At 38.4% G+C, this 19,945-nt stretch overlaps 1 protein-coding gene across 1 annotated transcript in view; it reads right to left on the minus strand.

Annotated features, from left to right (window-relative positions):
* Window positions 1-19,945, minus strand: part of LOC129771902 (uncharacterized) — a 473,701-nt gene that overhangs the window by 245,280 nt on the left and 208,476 nt on the right. Inside the window, exon 3 of the mRNA XM_055776027.1 lies at window positions 16,422-16,608. Within this exon, the coding sequence (XP_055632002.1) occupies window positions 16,422-16,608 (187 nt within the window). The remainder of the gene's footprint in view (window positions 1-16,421; window positions 16,609-19,945) is intronic.

The raw sequence follows: 19,945 nt of genomic DNA on the forward strand, positions 1-19,945 counted from the left end.
AAGAATCCTTTCTTACCATTTTCTTCATCTGAGATATTCACTGGGAACTTGACTCAATAGATATGACCCCCAGTTATCGCCTCTGAATCGGTTTTAAACAACAAAAACCTTATAGAAACGATGTAGAAAATTACATCGAAAATCGCTTCCAAAGAAAATTATTTATTTTATTATAGCATGTTACAAATGTAAAACTTGCGTGGGAGGATTCTATCATTGACTAGCACGATTGCCTGTATCCATAGCATTTCTATTCTTGCTCGTTTACGAGAAAATCAGGCGGGTCAAATTGCCCGGCAGGCGCGTTTTAGACACATCTCCTCTATCTGAGTTCTGCGCCCGGTACATTCTGCGCTGTCGTGCTTATGAATTTTGTGCTCTTCCCACCAAGATAGAAAACGAGTTTTCTTTGAGCACGATGAAAATTAAACTCAAGCACAGCGCTGCGTTTGTTTTCTGAAGACTGGTTACAAGTGTCCACTCAAAATGCAATAAATTAGTGTTTATGATTCATTCCATCACTCGAATGAGGAATTTGTCCTATTTTTAATAGAGTCACGTTCGAATCAACGAATCAACATTTTGGTCATGATTATATGACCATCTTTAAAAAGTGATTAACCAACATGGACGGAATGATTACTCTTCGTTGTGAACTAGACTCTCAATTAGAGCATTTCAGTGTGGCGGAGGCGATCTGGCGTAGTGGTAACATCCATACCTCTCACGCTCAAGGTCACGAGTTCAATTCTCACTCCCGATATTCTTCCATAAATGGAAGTAAAGTGACAAAATGTGTTGAAAATCATAATGAAAGAGAAATTTCGACGTAGGATTATTTTAGAGCTTGCGCGTGAGCTTGGGTAGACTATACAATTCGTAGTTGCTCTCCGTGATTGACTTGAACCAACCAAATTACATCATATTCACAAAGAACACACAGAATGACGCTTGGGCCTAGCAAATCATTCTCGTTGTACAATCTTCGGTGATTCGAGCTTTAAATGGTCAATAACGCCGGCCACGTCCTCACAGTCACCAGAAGAAGGGAAGGAATGTTAGTATGATATACGCCGCCCGAAGGCCAGAAGGGTCGCCTTTATAGCGTGGTTCCCTAGCGTTTATCATGGAAGGGATAGTTGTTAGTGGGAATGGTTAAGCAAAATCAGGATTCACTGCGGTAAGTGATGTGATTCTAAAAACCTGAACTCTCAATTATTCGGCGAAATGAGATTTGAAGAAAATATACATTCTTATCGAACCGGTCATGCATTTCGTTATTCATCTTGCCTAGTACAGATATTTTTCCTGACCTGAGAAGGTAATAAAAAACTCCGTTATAAACTCTCGATCTATATATTTATTCAATCGCGGAGACCAAGGTTATTTTTGGAAACCTGAGAAGGTCGCTAAGAAACCCTTTTAGTATTTCTCTAATCGACGATATATTCTTAACCTGAGAAGATCACAGAGGAAATTCTTTTATACTCGCTAAAACTGACTATGTATTTCGATGTTCGTCACATGTATTATCTTTCGAAATATTATTCAATTGCGACAACCGAGGTTATATTTTAAACCCAAGAAGGAATCCGAGATACTGCTTCAACATTACTCAAATCGACGATATAGTTTTCAACTGGTCACCTAAGAAATTCCTTTAAAATCAACTGAACCTACGATATGTCTTGATATTCATCACTGGTATTATATTAAAAAAATCAATCTCGACGGCAGCGGTTTTCCTCGAAAAACCTAAGAAGGTCACAGATAAACTTCCTTCAGAATCTGTCGAACCGATTATATATTTTGTTATCCATCACGCGTATTACATTTTATACTTCATATGTTAACATATTTTTCAATCGTCACAACTAAGGTTATTTTGGGCAACCTGAGAAGATCGGCAAGAAATTATTTAGCATTTTTCGAATCAACGATATATTTTAACCTGAGAAGATCACCGAGGAATCCCCTTCAAAAATTGGTATTTGTTCTCCTCCCTACGTAACTCTCGCGTATCGATTACAAGAGATAACAGAAAGACGACAAACACATTTAATATTTAGTTAGACTACATAGCCGATGGATGTGGCAACGATGACGTCATGCTGCTATTTTTTCCGACATGTTTACACCTCCTTGATGTTGAACTACATTTACTGTGATATTCTCACCACAGCTAAACTAACATACTCAAAAAAGAAAAAGTCACAGGAGGGTTGTGTCCGAGACACGACCGCATAGTTGACGTAGGATTCCGTTAGGCTATCTATTGATTTTGGATATGTTAGAAGAATAACATCGTTAAACTCTTCGATAATGATTTGGTTTTAATAATTCTGTTAGGGAACACATTTCGGTGGGAACAAAAGCTCCCCCTACTTTCATGTGTTTGCATTGCCGATTTTCCCCAGGCTGCTTGGTTTTGATGTCTCTGTTAGGGAACATATTTCGATGGGATTAAAAGCTCCCCTACTTTCATGTATTTGCAATGCCGATTTCTTCCAGACAGCTAGGTTTTGATGTTTCTGTTAGGGAACACATTTCAGTGGGAACAAAAGTTACCTCTTCTTCTTCTTCTTCAATGGCACTAACGTTCCTAGAGGAACTTCGCCGTCTCAACGTAGTATTACTAGCGTCATTTTTATTAGTACTTAGTTGAGATTTCTATGCCAAATAACACGCCTCGAATGCATTCTGAGTGGCAAGCTCTAGAATACGCGTGATCACAGTGCAAGTCGGAGGAAATTTCTTTGACGAAAAATTCCCCCGACCAGAACGGGAATCGAACCCGAACACCCGGCATGTTAGTTATGACGCTAACCACTCGGCCAAGGGAGCACTAACAAAAGTTACCTCACTTTCATGTATTTGCAATGTCGATTTCCCGCAGGCAGCTTGGTTTTGATGTCTTTGTTAGGGACCCGCCGCATATGTCGTCAAGTTCGACCAATCAGAAGTGGGTATTTCCGTTAGGATAGGGATTGAGATTTTTCAATTGTTCGATAGTTAGTTTCATGACATATATTATTTTCTTCAATGCAAAAAATTGTTATGGAGTGCCGAAATCGATTGACGCAAAAACTTCATCAATCCATCATGAAATGACTGAGCAATAAGCGTTTGAAATTGGACAATATTCACGATGTGCTCCATTTTCGATTTTCAATTTGTACCCCAATATGTTCCCGAAAGACGTAATCCTACGTCAAAAAGCAAACCATACACACACAGGCACCGATTGAATAAGAAGGGAACGCACTCAAGTCACTCACATATCGTTTCAGCTTGCACTTGCAACTATCACAATAAAAAAAAATGAAAACTGCTTTATCAAGTTCACTTTGGCATACCACTGACGAAATTACCATTTGTCCAACTATTTCTTGCCAGCAAACACATAAACAACTCTACACACCGTAGATGATTCCTATTGGAATTGGAATCTTTTTCAGGATTCCTGTTGGAGTTCGCTTGTTAACGAACAAGAATTTAATTTTCAAGTTCTGTGTTGGCTAAAATAAAATCTAGCACTTTTCATGTGGAGCTTGTAGGTAGAAAAAATGTAAGCTGTGGAAGATTAAAAACAAAGAACTTATCTGTAGACGGTTTCCGCTCATTTCAGCCATGTCGATGATTTCCTTGGCGGTGATACAATCATTATGAAGCACTATCTTCGCACTCGTAAACACTCGTAAATTTTCAGTATGCTGCTGAACGCTGTACTTGAAAGAAAAAAAGTTTTCAATCCGCAATTTCACGCACCATCAACAACAATTCAAAAACTGCATACAAAACAACACTGCTAAAGGAACGCAAACATTTCTGTTCGGATAGCACAGAATAAAAAAAAATGGGTTGGTTATATCTATGATATAACCGCAAAGTTGACGTGGGACTAGCTTAGCTTAGCAATCATTTGTTTGTATTGATTAAATTTTTGATTGAATGAAACAATTTCCGGATTCAATCGAATTCAATATATATTTTTTGTGAGTAAAGAGATTGAATAAATGCCATGTAAGGTCAATTCATGCATTGTGCATCGAATCGTTACAAATAACTTTAATGACAGTCCTTTTTCGTTTGATATAATGCCTAGGACAAAATATGTGAACGGAAGGATTATCAAACGATTATTTTATTTTACATTTCCATCTCAAGTTTGCACATCTCAAGTGTACGTACTCCTCGAACCGCGAATTTGCATGATTTGATGAACTTCAGGCACTCATTGCCAGAAATTCAGTGAGAAGAAGATATGAAGGCATATCCTTCAATGCAATTTTGAATCCAAAGCGAACCAAAGCGTTTTTGTAATCCGTGTTAGCAAAACACTATTCGGAGTGCAAAAAAAACATGCGGGTGCAAAAGTACCCCCGGCTTGCATGAAGCAACAACTTCAACTTATACTTTTTATATTATAAAGCCTTTAAACATGAAGGTTCATTCACCTCTAATGTTTGCAAGATTTTCCCAGGTTCCTAAGTTCAGAAGACCATGTTAAGGAAACATATTCTAGTCTGCACTAAGGCAAGCGAGTTCGAATGTACTCGCAGTTTGAATTTATTTGTAATGCCGATTTTCCCAGGCACCTTTGTTTAGAAGTCCGTATTAGGTAAACACATTTCAGTTGAAACAAAAATACCCCAGACCAGCAATGCCAATTTCCCCACGCTCCATGAATTTGAAGTCTGTGTTAGGGAAACACATTTCAGACGGAACAAAACTACCCCCGATTTTCATGTATTTGCAATGTCGATTTCTCCAACACTGCTTGGTTTAGAAGTCTGTGTTAGGGAACACATTTTGGTGAGAACAAAAATCCCCATACCTTCATGTACTTGCATTGCCGATTTCCCCAAGGCTGCTTGGTTATGATGGCTGTGTTGGGGAAACCGTAAATCGGGCCAATCAAAACGAGGCAATTAGGGCGTTTAGATAACGCTTAACATTTTACAGTTTTTCAATTGTTTATCTAATGAAAAATAACATTTTATTGATTGCGATAGATGCGTAGAAATATTACCTGTCAATTGATGCAAACATTTTTCCGATCCAGTAGGAAATATTGGTGTTATAAGCATTCGAAATCTTTCATGTTTTCCCGCATGTTCTGTGTTCAGGTTTTCATTTTACCCCCATATAATCCGGTTAGATGTAGTCCCACGTCAAAAAATCTCTAATAAAACTGTGTTCGGAGCAACAGAAAACACGTCCGCACCCGATGCCAGCTTGACTCCCTTCTTCGACGTAGGATTATTTTAGATCTAACTTAACGCAGGCGTTTTGTTGGCTATTCAATGTCACTAGGGATTGCATTACCATGCCAAAATGCCAATAACCGGTTATTCGGTAATGAAAATTTCCTTACCGGTAAAAATATACTTTAAAATACACCTTTTTTTTAAGAAACGGCTTTTATTTATAATGATAAGTTTACAAAAAAAAAACATTTTGCAAGTTTTTTGCTGGTTGAAGTAATACTTAACACGTTAAGCCCCGAATTTTTCTTGCTACGCTTTCCATTCAGTTCGCATCAGGAGCATTCGCACAATATCAGTGTCGGTCTTCGCTCTCAGAGATATTTATTGTATAAAAAGAAAATAACTAGAAAGTCAACTAGAAAGTAGTCAAATATCGTAAAACATCCGAAAAAAAACAAGTATTTATTATACATCCATATTAGATAACTGTCAGTCCCAGTTGTGGATTCCGCCTTGCCTTTCAGACGGACGAATAACGAATGCGCGAGTTAACGATTGAACCCTAGACACAACCAGCCCATCGTCAGCATAATCGCGTATCGCATGAGAAGCGATATGAGCCGCCGCAGATAAACAAACATCATTTCTGCTGAGTGGACAACCACCGCGGGACTGTCATCAGTTAGTTTACATATAGCCTGGAGAGATGAAATAAAATAGTCTTAACTTCATCACCGACAAGTGCAGTCGAACTTTTATTTTTAAAAAGAAAACCCTAGAAAATATTTAACTGGCGCCCGAATAGGGACCTCGCCAGTGTGGGAAGAGTATAAGGTTTTGTGTTGTGAATTCGTAAAAAAGTGAAGAAATCAAATTCAACAATTAGGTTCAACGAGCCTTCATCACGAAACCGAAGCGGAACCAGGACACCGAGTTTGTTAAACTCAATCGCTATTAGGACCCCGAGTAGCAGCCCATCAAGGACGGCAAAAGGATTTACCCCGACGTAGCTACCTGGTTTTCCCCCCACCAAGCGCGGTTAGCGAGGAATCAACACAAAAAGTCCAACTCTTGTTTCGACATGTTGGCATTTATGTAAGTCGTTTTTATTTTTATTTTTATTGTTAACAGTGAATAAATAACCGTGAAAATAACCGAATAAAAAGAACTAATATAGTGTTTTTAAATTTATTTTGTAAATGATTCAGTGAAAGATTTGATTGTTTTTAAAGTGTTTAAAGTGTATTTTATTTTTCCTCAATTTAAATTTAGTGAATGATTTGATAATTTTAAAGTGTTTGAATTGTGATCAAGAAATAATTTCGAAGATAATTTCTTCATAATTTCCTCAAATTAAATTTCATAAATAATCTTACACAATTTATTCAAAAAAGCCTCGAGTTGGTATTTATTTTAGAAATATCATGGCTCTCAACGAAAATCCGCAGCCAATGACGGCAGAAGATTTTGTAGGGATTGGGAAAATCCCAGATTTTGTGCGAGACGTAAAACAGTTTAGCGGAAAACCGACTGAATTAGTGGACTGGATAGCTGACGTAGACTCGATATTCCGGACATATCGTGAAAAACATGCGACAGCCGACCAAATTAATATACTTGAAAGAGTTATACGTCGAAAAATCTGTGGAGAAGCAGCGGATATTTTAAATTCAAACAACATTACTAGCAATTGGGAGCTAATTAAAAACACACTTGTTCTCTACTATAGAGACAAGCGCGACGTCAAAACTTTAGACTTTGAGCTAACAACAATTAAAAAGTTAGCGACTGAAAGTATCAGTACATATTACAGCAGGGTCAACGAAATTTTATCACACGTAATTGCCCAAACACACACAGATGATAAATTGAAAATTAATGCAGCTGTACACATCAGCTATTTTCGCGAAAAAGCTCTTGATGCCTTTATCAGAGGACTCGAAAAACCTTTGAACATACTTTTGAAGAGTACTAATCCTGGATTTCTAGGTCAGGCCTACCAATTTTGCATGGACTACTATAATATGGATCTTCGAAGTGCCCCGTATAGGAATGAGTTTGGTAATCAGCTAATACCCAAACCCAAAGAACCACCAAAAATGATTCCTAGAATGCAAAATCCTAATTTCCGCCCAGTTCCACCTCCGCTTCCGCCAAGATTCCAAAATACATTCCCATTCAGACCAAATCCATTCAATCCGAATATATCACGACCAAACAATTTTAGACCATTTAATTCACCGCAGAGAACATTTCCTCCACCGGAACCGATGGATGTCGACCCGAGTTTGCGAACACGAAATGTGAACTATGGTAATCGACCACCAATCAACATAAAACGCCCACACCCTCCTTCCCAACAACATCCGAATATAAAACGGCAAGCATATCCACTTGAGAATACATATCAATCCTATGAAGAAGACTATGACTATTACAATCACTACGACTTTGAATCTCAACCTAACTTTGATACTGACTATGACCCTTACTACAATTACGAAACACAACCAGAAACAGAAAATCAAGATAGACCTGACACTAACGACCGACCAAACGACGGAAACAGTCCACCACAAAATAATGAAACCATTGCATCTTCCAATTTTTTAGAATGGACCCCCGAGTGGTAAGTATACCGTACATAATGCTCAAAACCTCCATTGGAAATTTTCCCTTTTTAGTTGACACAGGCGCTAATATTAATATTATTAGTCCGAAACTGGCTTATAGTTTTAAACACTCGAAACCATATCATTTAAAAGCAGAAAATATCTCTAGTGCGAATGGTAGCTTCAACGCTTCTTCAGCAATAGACATTAATTTCTTTTCACCGAAAATTGATTACACCGCACAGTTTATATTGCACAAATTTCATAACTTTTTCGAAGGGATCATCGGAACCAACATATTAAATGCACTAGGTGCAATTGTTGATTTAAGGAACAAAAACTTGACACTACAATTAGACGAACAGAAACTGGCTATACCTCTTCAGTCCTACATTCCTCAACGTACAGCTTCGAACAGCTTAACTGTGACGACACCTGACACCACTAACAATGACCTAATCGAATCAGAATGCTCCGATCATGAAATTGAAAGCAAAAACGTTTCAGATCCATCTTTATTTAGAACAAATCACCTTTCAGACGATCAAAACAAAAAATTATTGAATATACTTCAAAACCACGACTCAGCTTTTCATAAGCCTGATGCTAAGTTAACATGTAGCACAGTTGTAGAGTGTAGTATCCATACCACTGATGATATTCCAGTTCATCAGAAGGTGTATCCTTACCCTGCAGCTTATGTTGACGAAGTGAACAAACAAATTAACAAACTTTTGAATGATGGAATTATACGACCCTCTCGGTCAGCCTGGACGTCACCTGTTTGGATTGTCCCGAAAAAAACAGATGCGTCAGGAGAAAAAAAATTCCGCATGGTCATTGATTATCGGAAAATCAACGAAAAAACTATTTCAGACCGATATCCTATGCCGGAAATTAACTATGTATTGGATCAATTGAAAGGTCAAAAATTTTTCACCGCTCTTGATTTGGCATCTGGTTTCCATCAGATTAGAATGAAGGAAACTGACATTGAGAAAACAGCGTTTTCTATTAACAATGGCAAATATGAATTTACAAGAATGCCATTTGGTTTGAAAAACGCTCCGGCAATTTTTCAACGAGCTATCGATGATGTGCTCCGTCAATATATTGGAAAAATTTCCTACGTTTACATAGATGATGTAATCGTATTTGGCAAAACATTTGAAGAAGCTTTAGAAAATCTGGAGACCATAATCAAGGCATTGAACGATGCGAATCTCAAGATTCAGTTAGACAAATCTGAATTTTTGCATCATGAAATTGAATTTTTAGGATACGTGATCGAATCTGAAGGAATAAAACCGAATCCACAAAAAATTGTAGCAATTAAGAAATATCCACCTCCAAAAACAATAAAAGAATTGAGATCTTTCCTCGGAATGATGAGTTATTATAGAAGATTCGTGAAAGATTTCGCGAAAATTGCTAAACCCCTCACGAACCTTCTTAGGGGGGAGAAGAACATAAGTTCATCTAAGAAAATTAACCTCAACGAAACCGAAATAAATTGCTTTGAAAAAATGAAATCGTTACTATCGTCAACAGACGTGTTAGCATATCCAGATCACACAAAACCCTACATACTGACAACGGACGCTTCAGATTTCGCGATTGGTGCTGTGCTATCGCAAGGTGAAATAGGAAAGGACAGACCAATTCATTTTGCATCACGGTCATTAACAAGAGCAGAAGAAAAGCATTCTGTGCCCGAGAAAGAAATGTTGGCAATATATATATATAACATTTCGCTAGACAAAACATGTTAAAAATCCGTTTCACTCAGAAAATGCTCATCGACATACCAGAGGAACACGATCAATGGGAAATCATCAAAAAAGAGCACTATAGGGCACATCGTGGCTTAGAGGAAAACAAAGCCCAAATCCTTAGGAAATTTTATTTCCCACAGCTGAATAGCAAACTTCGTGAGTTCACGAAAAACTGCCAACTGTGTCACGAAAACAAATACGATAGAAATCCTATTCACTATCCTCTCCAAAAAACACCCATTCCTAACGCACCATTTCAAATTGTCCACATTGACATCATGATTCTAGAGAAATTAATATTTCTTACATACGTTGATAAATTTTCTAAATTTGCTCAAGTCCGTTTAGTACAATCAAGAGCAGCTATAGATCTTGTACCTGCTATAAAAGAAGTTTTAACTAAATACAAACTACCGGAGATTGTCGTGATGGATAACGAGAAATCCTTCACTACAGGTGACCTGGTAAATTTCTTCAACGAAAATAAAATTACTCCTTATATAGTAGCTACAGGTCGAAGCGAGATGAATGGAGTGGTTGAAAGATTTCACTCCACCTTACAGGAAATTTTTCGGATTACTAAAGCTGAAAATCCAAATAAGAAACCAGAAACACTTGTTGAGATGTCAGTAATAAAATACAACTTCACTGTTCATTCCTGCACAAAATATACTCCTTATGAAGTAATTATCCCAAGTTCCCAAAGCTCAAATATTATTGAAGCAGTTCATAAAAAGCTACAGAAAAAACAAGACCAGGACTTAAAACACCACAATAAAAAACTGACTCTACGGACTATAGACCCAAATAAAGAAGCTTTTGAAAAGACACGACGACGAGTAAAAGCTGTACCCCGCTACAAAAAAATTAAAATCAAAAATGTCCATAATAGTACAATAACTAATTCAGATAACAGACGTGTGCATAAAAATGACTTAAAGATTCGACACAATTAATTTCTTTACAGACTGTTACTGACGCAAATCTCTGGACCTGTCATGCCACAAACGATTTCGGTACATAAGGCAGACAACCTACCTCTTTTCATATACGACAAAGGATACGGCCGAATACAAATCAACTATCATTACTACATCCATCATTTTAAATTAGAGCCGTTCAAAGTTCACGTAAAAGATCTAAAGTCGAAATTCAATGAAATAGAAGCAAATCAGTTTACTAATCTTATACTAGATAAATTCAATGGGTTAGATACAAACATAAAAAATCTTTTGCCAATAAAGAGAAGAAAACGATGGAATCAATTAGGAACAGCATGGAAATACCTAGCAGGAAGCCCCGATGCTAACGATCTCAAGATTATCAATAGTTCTATCAACGGCCTTATCAACAATAACAATGAGCAGGTTAGAATCAACAGAGAAATTTCACTACAAATGAAAGAAGCCGTGTTTAAAACAAAAGAATCTATTCAACTGCTTAATCTTGAGTCATCTGAATTGTATTCTGTAAACATACTCTTGAACTTAAAATTCCTGAATGACAAATTAAATCAAATTATAAAAACAATAACGCTAGCAAAAGTAGGGATGCTTAATGAACAAGTACTGAGCCAGAATGAAATAGAGTTAATTATTGAAGATCTAAGTAAAGAAAATGTAACTGTTTGGAACACCGCTGAAGCATTAACTTATGTCACTACATCTATTGTAACCAACGAACATGAAATAGCACTTTTACTCAAACTACCAAAGCTAGACCCGAGAATCTTCAGAAAAATCTTCATTCTACCAACATGGTTCAATCGTCAACAAATCCACATCTCCAACCATAACTATCTTAATCATGAAGACCAGTACTATATTGTGAGCAGCCTGCAGCCAAGAATTTTCGATGCCAAAGACATTACACCTGACTCAACAGTATGCGTACCATACCTGCTTAACGGAAAACCAGCAAAATGCGATTATCTAGCCAACCCAGCGGAAGAAATCATTTCAATTGACAGCCAACATCTCATCACGAATGTGTTAGACAATTTCACCCTGCACACCAACTGTGGCTTATCCGAGAGGAACCTGTCGGGTACTTACCTGATTTCATTCAACAACTGTGAGGTAACAGTTAACAACCAAACGTTTTCAAACTATAACCGGAACATAACTGGAGAACCTATTCATTTGCCGATGTATGGCATACCTATAGAAAAACAACGTATTGTTGTTAATCTGAGCTTACATCATTTGCATAATCTGCACCTAGAGACAAGAAAAGAGATGGAAGAAATCCGTTTAAACGCCACTAGTATACAATGGCCACATTGGACAATTTTTGGAGGACTATCATTTACTCCCATTGTCATAAGCATTATTTTCTTTTTGTTCATTTCCCGCCATAGAAGATCAGAAGTCAAAATCCAGATGAATCACCAAAAGCAGGCCCCAGATGAAGCAAAGAGATTCCAAATATTACCATTAAGTGAAATTCTTCGTATGGAACCTCACACTTAAAGGGGGAGAAGTTAACGATTGAACCCTAGACACAACCAGCCCATCGTCAGCATAATCGCGTATCGCATGAGAAGCGATATGAGCCGCCGCAGATAAACAAACATCATTTCTGCTGAGTGGACAACCACCGCGGGACTGTCATCAGTTAGTTTACATATAGCCTGGAGAGATGAAATAAAATAGTCTTAACTTCATCACCGACAAGTGCAGTCGAACTTTTATTTTTAAAAAGAAAACCCTAGAAAATATTTAACTCGCGCTGAGTTGCCTACTCGAACGTGTTTCAGCCAATGCTGAGAGAGCCGGAAGGATGACATATCAGGCCGCTAAATTTGTTTGTCATCCGTTGGTAGCGCTGTAGAGAAGGTGTTGCGAAATGCATGATTCGGTACTGGCGTAAGCCAGTGGGATATTCTATTGTAGGGATTATAAACCCCCACACCAGTAGTCAACGTTTTTCTAATGAAAAACTCAACGTCAGTCCATAGGAAACGACACGGAACTAGTGACGTCGACTGGAGGAGAGAGGAAGGCGAATCCGGGTACACGATTTTAGGGGCGCAGGATTTGCCTCTGGTGCCCTCTGTACGAAAGCTCTTTTCCGAGGGTTTTCATCAAGCTTAGGCTGGACGTTGATACCTTTGATTGATGCAATCATCATTCAAGTTTTTCCTTGATGCTCAATTGTTCTGCAAGTTTCGCATCGTCCAGTGGATTTTTTCCTCCTGTCGTCCAGCTACTGAATCAATATCATCGTCGTCAAATTTGATCAAGTCAGGAACAATTTCAAATGCCTGTTTAATCACTTCAATGTGTGACGTTTAACAGAAAACGCCAAAATCATCATTAATTGTGTCACGACCACGAGCAGAATGATTATTCATATATGGGACCAAATTTGCATATACGAAACGTCTTTCTGCAAACCTTACAACCAGGGCTTCAAGCAGCTGCTTCGAAATTTCCGATGATCAGATAGCTGTTCTAACATAAATTGCAATCTTACGTCAGCTTCATAAAGGGTTACAGATGGGCAAAACGGTTCATTTCAATGAGCGGCTCAGAGCCGTGCGCTCAATGAAAAGAGCCGGCTCACTTGAGCGGCTCGACGGCTCTTCTCAAGAACTGGTTTATTGGGATATGTAAAGAATGGAAGACGTAAAAAATAAGGTTTAAAACAATAATCAGTGCAGAGAAAAATAAAAATATTACTTTACTGAAGGTTTTCTCTGATATATTTCCATCACAATGATCTCCTTTATATTTTTATTTATAAACATTATCTTTTCAATGTTATCCGATGAATGTCTACTACATCTTTCACTGCAAACTTGTTTTGCTTTCGGAAAAACTCGCTCACATGGTACTGAAGTCGCCGGAGTACATAATATTTTCAAAAAAAGATAGAGCCGCGGTGAGATAGATTTCCTTTCATTCCACTAAAACGAAGGGTCGCTTAGTCTCAGCAAATGTGGTTCCGCTAAATGTTCATCTACAATAGATGTTGCAGCAGCTTTTGGATCATGCGAGGATCGAAGATTGCCAACCAATGCATCAAAATCATCCCATACAGATGACAGCGCTTCATCACCAACGATTTGTGGTAGTTTCGTAGGTGTGTATTCTATGGATGTCATTTTTAGCATCCTTATCAACGACTGGTGTGCATAGTTTTACTTCCTGTTATCCCCAAAACCTTGCTGCTTGAAGCGAGGATCTAGCAGTATTTGTTAGGCTACTAATTCGTCTGACTCAAGATTTGTAGATCGCTTTACCAGCTCCGGAATCAATTCATACAGAGCTTTTTTTATAATCACTAGAACTGATTTCACTTGATTCATATAATGTTGATCATGTCGAATTATCAGTCGGGAGAATATAGCAGTTTTCGATAACGACGCAGTTTTCTCCCCGTTTTATATCCCAAACGTTTTTAAAATATTTCGAATGGAATGTTTTCATGATTAACTATATTACATTAGTCAAATCATTTCATTCGATACCCATATGCGGGTTGGATTTATCATAAATAACTGGGATTTACTAGTCAAGCCCTTTCATCTGATACCCATATGATGGGATTTCAGAAGAAATGTGGTCTGCCATTTCGTACCAGCCGCCATTTCGGATTTACATTTTTCATGAATAACTGTGATCTACTAGTCAAGCCCTTTCATTAGATACCCATATTTATGGGGTTTCGAGAAAATATGTAATCCGCCAAAATTTACAAACATGCAAACAGTTAAATGAAACCGCTTAAAAAGCAGCATGGCAAACATATATTTCTTCCGCACTGCCGCAAGCTACGGTCCGTCAGAACGAGCGTACGATTCACGGTTCTTTATCAATAAGCCAGCTCTTAAAAGAAACACGGTTCTTTTATAAACCGCAGTTCTTTTTTGAACCGTGGTTCTCAAATGAACGGCTCCTCAATGAACCGCGGTTCAAAAAGAGCCACGGCTCATAAAAGAACCGTGGGTCTTTTTTGAACCGTGGTTCATTCAACAGCCGTACATCTAAGAGCCGTTCATTTGAGAGCCGCGGCTCATTTTTAAAGGACCGTGGATCGTACGCTCTTTCTGACGTACCGGTTCAAATGAGCGGCTCGTGAGCGCTCGCCCATCTCTATAAAGGGTGCATTTCTTCCGGCATAGGAGTTCAACAGCGACCAGAACTGATCCGAGGGCGTCTGCCAATTCCTTTGTCGCTGTTCGTCGCTGAAGCTTGTCCTGGGACTCGTTTTCAGACCGAGCTGAAGCTTGAAGATCGTAGAATCAGCGCAATACTGCCAGTTGTGTTTGATCGATCTTATTTGATTCTCGAGTAATATTTCTACGCGGCATAAAGGCAAATATTATTTATGGTATGAAGATAAAAATTACCGAATTAACGGTTATTGATTGTAAAATTACCGGTAATCCGGCAACGGAAAATGACTCGGTAATACCGGTAAAACTGGTTAACAATCCCTAAATGTCACTTACAAACTTCAAAACGACATCATAAACGTCTGTCGTTCATGAAATTGTGACAAATGTGACAATGGGCTCATCCAGTCTATCTCCTTGGTTCGATCATAAAGAAATTATTTCTGAATGAAAATTGGTATGTAGGGGTTTTTTGGGGTCGGGGAAGGTTCTTATTATAGTTCGAGACCCCTCCCCCTCTCTAAGGGGGGCTTCCATACAAATGAAACACAATTTCTACATTACTCGAAAATTAATGAAGCAAATGAAACGAAGTTTGACATATGGAGGTTTTAGGGTGCAATAAATGATTCTAGGGTGGTTAGATACTCCTTCGCCCTCTCTATGTGGGGGCTTCCATACGAATGAAATACAAACTTCTGCATAATTCGAGAGCTAATCAAGCAAATGGAGCCAAATTTGAGATGTGAGGGTTTTTGGATACGAGAAATGTTTCTATGATGGTATGACACCCTTTCCTCCTCTGGAAAGTAGAGGGGGTCCCATAAAAATAATGCACACATTTGAACCAAACATGACGATTGAAAATTTCCGGAAAACTCTGAAGGAAAATGGGAAAAAATTCAATTCGCATGTGTTCTACAATTACATATTTACTAGCGTTATTAGTCCATTTGATGTTTGCGGTAACGAAATTGATTTTCGCTCGAAAGTGGAAATTGATTTTAATGTGATAAAACGCACTCCTATATCGTCTTCTATCTATATAAATAAAAGTGGATCGCCGAATGTGTTGATAAGAGTAAAACTGGAGAAAGGAGTTGTCCGATTTAGGGCTGTCTTCATTCTATAATATTCTCTGTATCAAACATTTATTACATGTAACGAAGAAATTTGTTATTTGCAATTGAATGAAAAATGTTGCATGAGAATTGTGTCTGAAAATAATCTGATATAATGTCGAGTTTTGGTAGAAGTACTGAAATTTTATAGTAAAAAATAATTTTAATGTACATATCTTTAAAATTATTTTACAATAAGCATCTTTGGGAGCTAGGACCGACACTGATATTGCTCGCTCTTGATGCGGGCTGAATGGAAAGTGCAGCAAGAACAGTTCGGGGCTCAACGTGTTGAAGGAAAATGAATGCTCCTACCTAGCATGCCGGGGGTTCGGGTTCGATTCCCGTTCTGGTCGGGGAAATTTTTCTTCAAAGAAATTTCCTCTGACTTGCACTGTGGTCATGCGTATTCTAGAGCTTGCCACTCTGAATGCATTCAAGGCGTGTTATTTGGCATAGAAATCTCAACTAAGTACTAATGAAAATGACGCAAGTAATATTACGTTGAGACGGCGGAGTTCCTCTAGGAACGTTAGTGCCATTGAAGAAGAAGAAGATCTATGAGTGATATAAATACCCACCTGTACACATCTTGGGCTCATCACTGCCATCACCACAATCATCCTTGCCGTCGCAGTACTTGTCCAGTGGCACACAGAACGCTCCGCCTTTGCACGGATATTCCGATATTTTACAGCCGAAGCAAAGTCCGGCCAGCTTTAACGCCAACGCTGCCACCAGCGAACAGTGTATTGCTTTCATATTCATCTGAAACAGAGAGATAGAGAGAGAAAAAAGGTCACAGTCAGCAAATTTAATTACGATTCAATCACTCGAATCATTATATGTCCAGGTTTGGTTTGGAAATTAATTTGACAGCTAGAGTGGTTAGAATCATACATCGCTGTGGAGAAAAAAAACTCCTAATTCAATTCCCGAATGGAAACTCATAGAGCCGATTATTCACCACCGCTTCGCTCTAGCATTATTCAATTATGTATTCTAATTATCTCTGATTTGATGATAATAATTTCATACATTTGTGATTATTCGGCGACCGACGAAGCGGCGAAGCCATGTCCGAAATTCGAATCCCGAAAGCGTACGCGTGGCGGTTGATAAATTTGGCAGCAGGGATCGAGAGAGAGAGAGAGAGAGAGAGAGAGAGAAACAGAAAAAAAATATCTGTCAACCAAGTGTCAGGTGATGGCAAGTGGCTGGGAGGATGTTCCATACTCATAACTCTCCATTGACCACAGGCGGCCATACACTTCCACGTAGTCTCCCACAGCGATTCGGGCGGTTGGGCGCACGCACGCACGTGTCGCAATCATCATTAAAGGATCGGTACGTGCGGATAAATGGTGCGCGCCAATAATGCACAAAATAAATATCGACACGAAACAATGTACATACATATGCACACTCATCAAAATTGACAATCGCCACAGTCCTGTTGCATCCCTATCCCTGCCGCCTACGCGTTGCGAATGTCACTCCGAAGAAGCGACGACGGGCAGCTGTCGGTGGGGGCTTCAATGTGAAACAACATTTTCTTTTATTTATGGTTGTAGCCCGGTGTGACGACCGAAATTTCGACGTTTTTCATAAAAAAAATTTAACAAGAAAATAAAATGCGATCGTTCTAAAATTGTTACATGTTTTTATTAGTGTTTCAAAATATAGAAAAAAAAAATTTTATTTTACAAAAAATTGTTTTTAATATTTGACGTCAGAGTGGAGTCCTCGAAAAAAAGATGGTTCGGGGAAGCACACAGCCTTCCGAAGTCATCTGAAATAGAAAAATTCAAAAATATTATTACTCTGCAGACATTTTTTAATTAACTAACCTATAATATAAATAAAAAAAACTAAAACAAAATGGCGGACTCGTAAAAAAAGTTCTCAAACCCTTTTTTTGTTTGACGTAGAACTACGTCTTTCAGGAAGGGTGCCAAATTAGAAAACAGGTCACGTTTTTATGAAATAAAGTTAACGTTAATAACTATTTTCACTGTGAACGAATTTTCATGATTTGCATGCTGATCGAATCGGAAATTGAAAGATCTGTTCGATATGCTATACATCACAAGAATTTCCTTTTTCCCACACATTTGTTCTGCCGATTTGAGTGCTAGCCCTACCTGTAGTTCAAATGCTTATAACTCGAACATTTCTTAATAGATCAAAAAAATATTTACATCAATTGATAGGAAATATTTCTGTGCGTCTATAAAAACTAATAAAATGTTATGTTTCATGAAATGAACAATTGAATAACTGTAAAATGTCAAGCCTTATCTAAACGCCCTAACTGCCAAGTTTTGATTGGCCCGATTTACGGTTTCCCCAACACAGACTTCAAAATCGATGTACCAGTGGAAATCCGCTTCGCAAATATACATGCAAGTAGGGGGTGTTTTTGATCCCACCGAGCTGTGTTTCCCTAACACGAACTTCAAAATCAATGTGCTTGGGGGAATCCTCTTTGTTAAACATGCAAGTCGGGGGAATGTTTGTTCCCACCGAGCTGTGTTTCCCTAACGCGGACTTCAAAATTAATGTGCCTTGGGGAATCCGCTTTACAAATACACGTAAGTCGGGGTTTTTTTTTGGTGTTGATAGCTATATCGATATACCAGTTTACCAGGCCAGACCTACCAGTTTGAAATTGTTCGAATTTCAAATGAAAATGTTTACTACTGATGTAGTAACAAAAAAAAATATTTCGAAAATTTCGATGCATTCTAAAATGATATTCGGAGTGGTAAACAAGTGGATTGCATAATATAATTGTGTAGTTCCACGTCGAAAATGCGGTCGTGTCCTAGATAGAACCCCTTACAATTTTTTCTTGATAAATTGTTTAAATGAAATAGTTTTTTTTATTGAAAAATAAACGTTTTAAAGGTTACGTATTTAGATATGTATGTCTAGAATAACGGATGAAATTTTTAGCCAAATCGGTTGAATAGTTTTGGGTCAGTGCTTCCTCGAAATTTCGAAAACATGGTTTTGAGAAAAACACGTTTAATGTTTTGTCGCACGCTTTCATACACACTACGGCACTGTTTCTTATATTAGCTATAACTTTAAAAATATTTAAAATTTCGGTCGGAATTTTTCTGAGTATATTTTTAAGATGTTTTTCTTCCGCTAAATGTAAAAAAAAAAACATTTTTTGAACCCGTGACACCGGGCTACTACCTTAAGTTAACTCTAGTTTCTTATGGACTCTGGCTAGTTTCCCAATCTAAGATGAACCAAAGCTCAGCGACTATGAAACCACACAACCATCGAAAGTTATCCCCCAGCAGATAATCCGTGGTCGCAAAATCAGTAGCGAGTGTCGCATTCATATTCTTCACAATTCACCTCGAACCGGCTCAAACAAAAATGAAACTCATCCAAATCCTTGCAAGGACTCGACGTATTCTATTTCGGGAGAAAAGTTTCCCTTCGTTGCGGTTCCGAGCTTTTATCAGAGCGCAAGCAGAAGCAGCAGCTGAAAGATGCTGATGCTCCGACAGGACTTCTCGACGGGTTCATGAATGGTACACAGAGCAATGCGAGTAAATTGTGGTCTTGTGGTGCATCACTTGTCACCCACAAAGTGTCACATTTACTCGCCAACCGAATGTCGTCGGTGTGGTCAAAAAAGTTTTCCCGTTTCCCAGATCGCATAACTTTACTCGTTTTCTCATGTGAGTGACTGCACTCTTGAAGGATGCCGCGTTGATTGCGCCTGTAAAAAAGCGGAACTTTTCTGATTTCCATATTTGCAATCAAACAGAAATAATGAAAATTATTGTTGCGCCCCTTGTCCGGGGCCCTGGTTAACAAATGTGAACCAACAGAAAAAGAGCAAACAATCAACACGAGAAGAGGGTCTGCCTCATCACATGATTCCGGGACGAGATTCCACTTGACCGGTGGCATCGTCGCAGACAACGCTAGGCAATGGCGACATGAACCGTTCCTCACACATGCCTTATCTCTGGGATGTGTAAACTCACCGCTTCAGACGGGGAGAGAGAGAGTTCATGGCTTCATAATGAAAGGCAGATTTATCCACTTTATCATTGTTTCCTGGATTGGTCCCGGG

The sequence above is a fragment of the Toxorhynchites rutilus genome, chromosome 2, assembly GCF_029784135.1.
Source record: "Toxorhynchites rutilus septentrionalis strain SRP chromosome 2, ASM2978413v1, whole genome shotgun sequence".
Lineage (NCBI taxonomy): Eukaryota > Metazoa > Arthropoda > Insecta > Diptera > Culicidae > Toxorhynchites > Toxorhynchites rutilus.